A 1,935-nucleotide genomic window follows, 5' to 3' on the forward strand; every position below is an offset into this window, starting at 1 on the left:
GATGGCTGGTAACATATATTTGTTTGATCACTGTCTGGCATCAACTTTGAAAAAAATATATTTATATTATCTGAACATTTCAACTTTATGTTGTGATTTGCCATTAAACGATTTTGTAGTTTTGTATAACAGGGACTGAGAACAAAGTCAAGAAGAGAGTTGGTGATGGCATGGTTGAATGAACTTTGTTAGATTTAACCAAAGAATTTTGGAAGCGCGTCACGGCTGAGAATGCTGATTACTTCCTTTGCCTTTTGCAGAGGGCTGATAAAGTCAAACGCAACACTTGCCAGAATTCTTTGAGATTTCTTTTATTTATGATATGTTTTGGTTTGTTTCTTCCCAATTGCGATTTTTTATGCTTAAATCATCGGTGTAGATTCAGCTTATAAGACATCCTTTTGTATAGCTTAACTAACATGACTTGGTGAAAAGTAAAATGACGGGTTCGAAAACTTTGTTGATTGTAAGGTTTTTCGATTTTCTGTTGAACTTGTATTATTTTAAGTGTTGTTTATGAAATTTTATATATGTGACTTTTGAATACTTCGCTTATCTAATTATGCATATTTCTTCATAATTTCATTAGTTCTCCCCACCACACAATAACTGTCCCTTTTACTATTGCTTTCATTTCTTCATTCTTTTTTTATAATATATAATTTTTTGCATGAATATCTTTCCAATATATATCATTGACATAATAATACTGTCGAAATTAAACGTGTCCATAAATATTGAATAATCTCCTAAAATACACTATCTATCATCTTTCCCAGCTATAGCTACCTCTTTTTCTTAATCTGACAGTTAAGGAGTAAACAAATATCAAATATAAAATGATGTTTTGTCTCCGTATATGCCTTTATAAAACTATTAGAAAAATGAAAGATAACAAACAAAATGCCCAACATGTCTATTATGTCAACACAGACGTTCCAACATACACCGCAGAGGAAACAAATAGTCTGTGTATAAACTAACTTTTTTTGGGTATGTTCAGTTAATCGGAAAAAATATTATGAATGATTTTTTAATCTTATGTAGAGAAGAAAAGAGATTCCTTTTTTATATTTTCCCCGTCTGGGAATATTATTTCAAGAGATCTTTTGACATTCTGGACAAATTAGAATGTCTAACATAAGTCGCATGATTGATAAATATTCTAAATCTAACTCACCATAAACAATTGAGACACTCTTGTCACATCAAAAACAAATTATTTAATGAATACTATGAGACTACGAACCACAAAACTTAAAATAGAACTAATAAGGATGTTAAAAGTTTTGCATTAATTAAAAATAAAACAATTTTATAATATATTAATGAATATGTAAACTCTATCTTATAAATTGATTTTACAAAATTTAATTAAATTTTAAATTTATTTCTTAATATAGTATTAAAATCATCCACTAAATTTTTTTTATCTTTGGTGAAATATATATATATATATCCTAATAACTTTAAAATCTTAAAATTAGAATTACATTATCACCATTAATTATTTTACTAATCATCTTCTCAGTAGATAATTTATAAAAGTATAATTATGTTTATAATTCTCTCCTGAATAATTTTTTTAAATAAAATTTATATATCATTTAGGAGAATATAGACAATCTATAAATATATACATATTTAAAATATCTACCATCATTAAACCTTCCTTGTTTCTCACTGTTACCATTTGCAATATTTTCTATTAACATGTAACACAGCATGTGGAAACCAATCATATTTTGTCATTTCTAAAATAAGACATATTGCAACCTTCCATACTTTAACATCAACAACCATACAAAAATCTTCAAACAAGATATTATTCACCAATGACAACATATTCTACATTTGAAATATTCATCTGTATATCTCATATGACCTCTCGTTAAATAATGACTTAAATCTTGATTTTACTACTTGATCTCAAGA

The 1,935-nt window shown here is 26.9% G+C and overlaps 1 protein-coding gene across 1 annotated transcript in view; it reads left to right on the top strand.

Annotated features, from left to right (window-relative positions):
• Nucleotides 1–592, top strand: part of LOC111241262 — a 5,464-nt gene extending 4,872 nt beyond the window's left edge. Inside the window, exon 6 of the mRNA XM_022778412.1 lies at nucleotides 120–592. Within this exon, the coding sequence (XP_022634133.1) occupies nucleotides 120–139 (20 nt within the window). The 3' untranslated portion in view covers nucleotides 140–592. The remainder of the gene's footprint in view (nucleotides 1–119) is intronic.
• Nucleotides 593–1,935: the final 1,343 nt, after the last annotated feature.

Source organism: Vigna radiata, chromosome 2 (assembly GCF_000741045.1).
Source record: "Vigna radiata var. radiata cultivar VC1973A chromosome 2, Vradiata_ver6, whole genome shotgun sequence".
Lineage (NCBI taxonomy): Eukaryota > Viridiplantae > Streptophyta > Magnoliopsida > Fabales > Fabaceae > Vigna > Vigna radiata.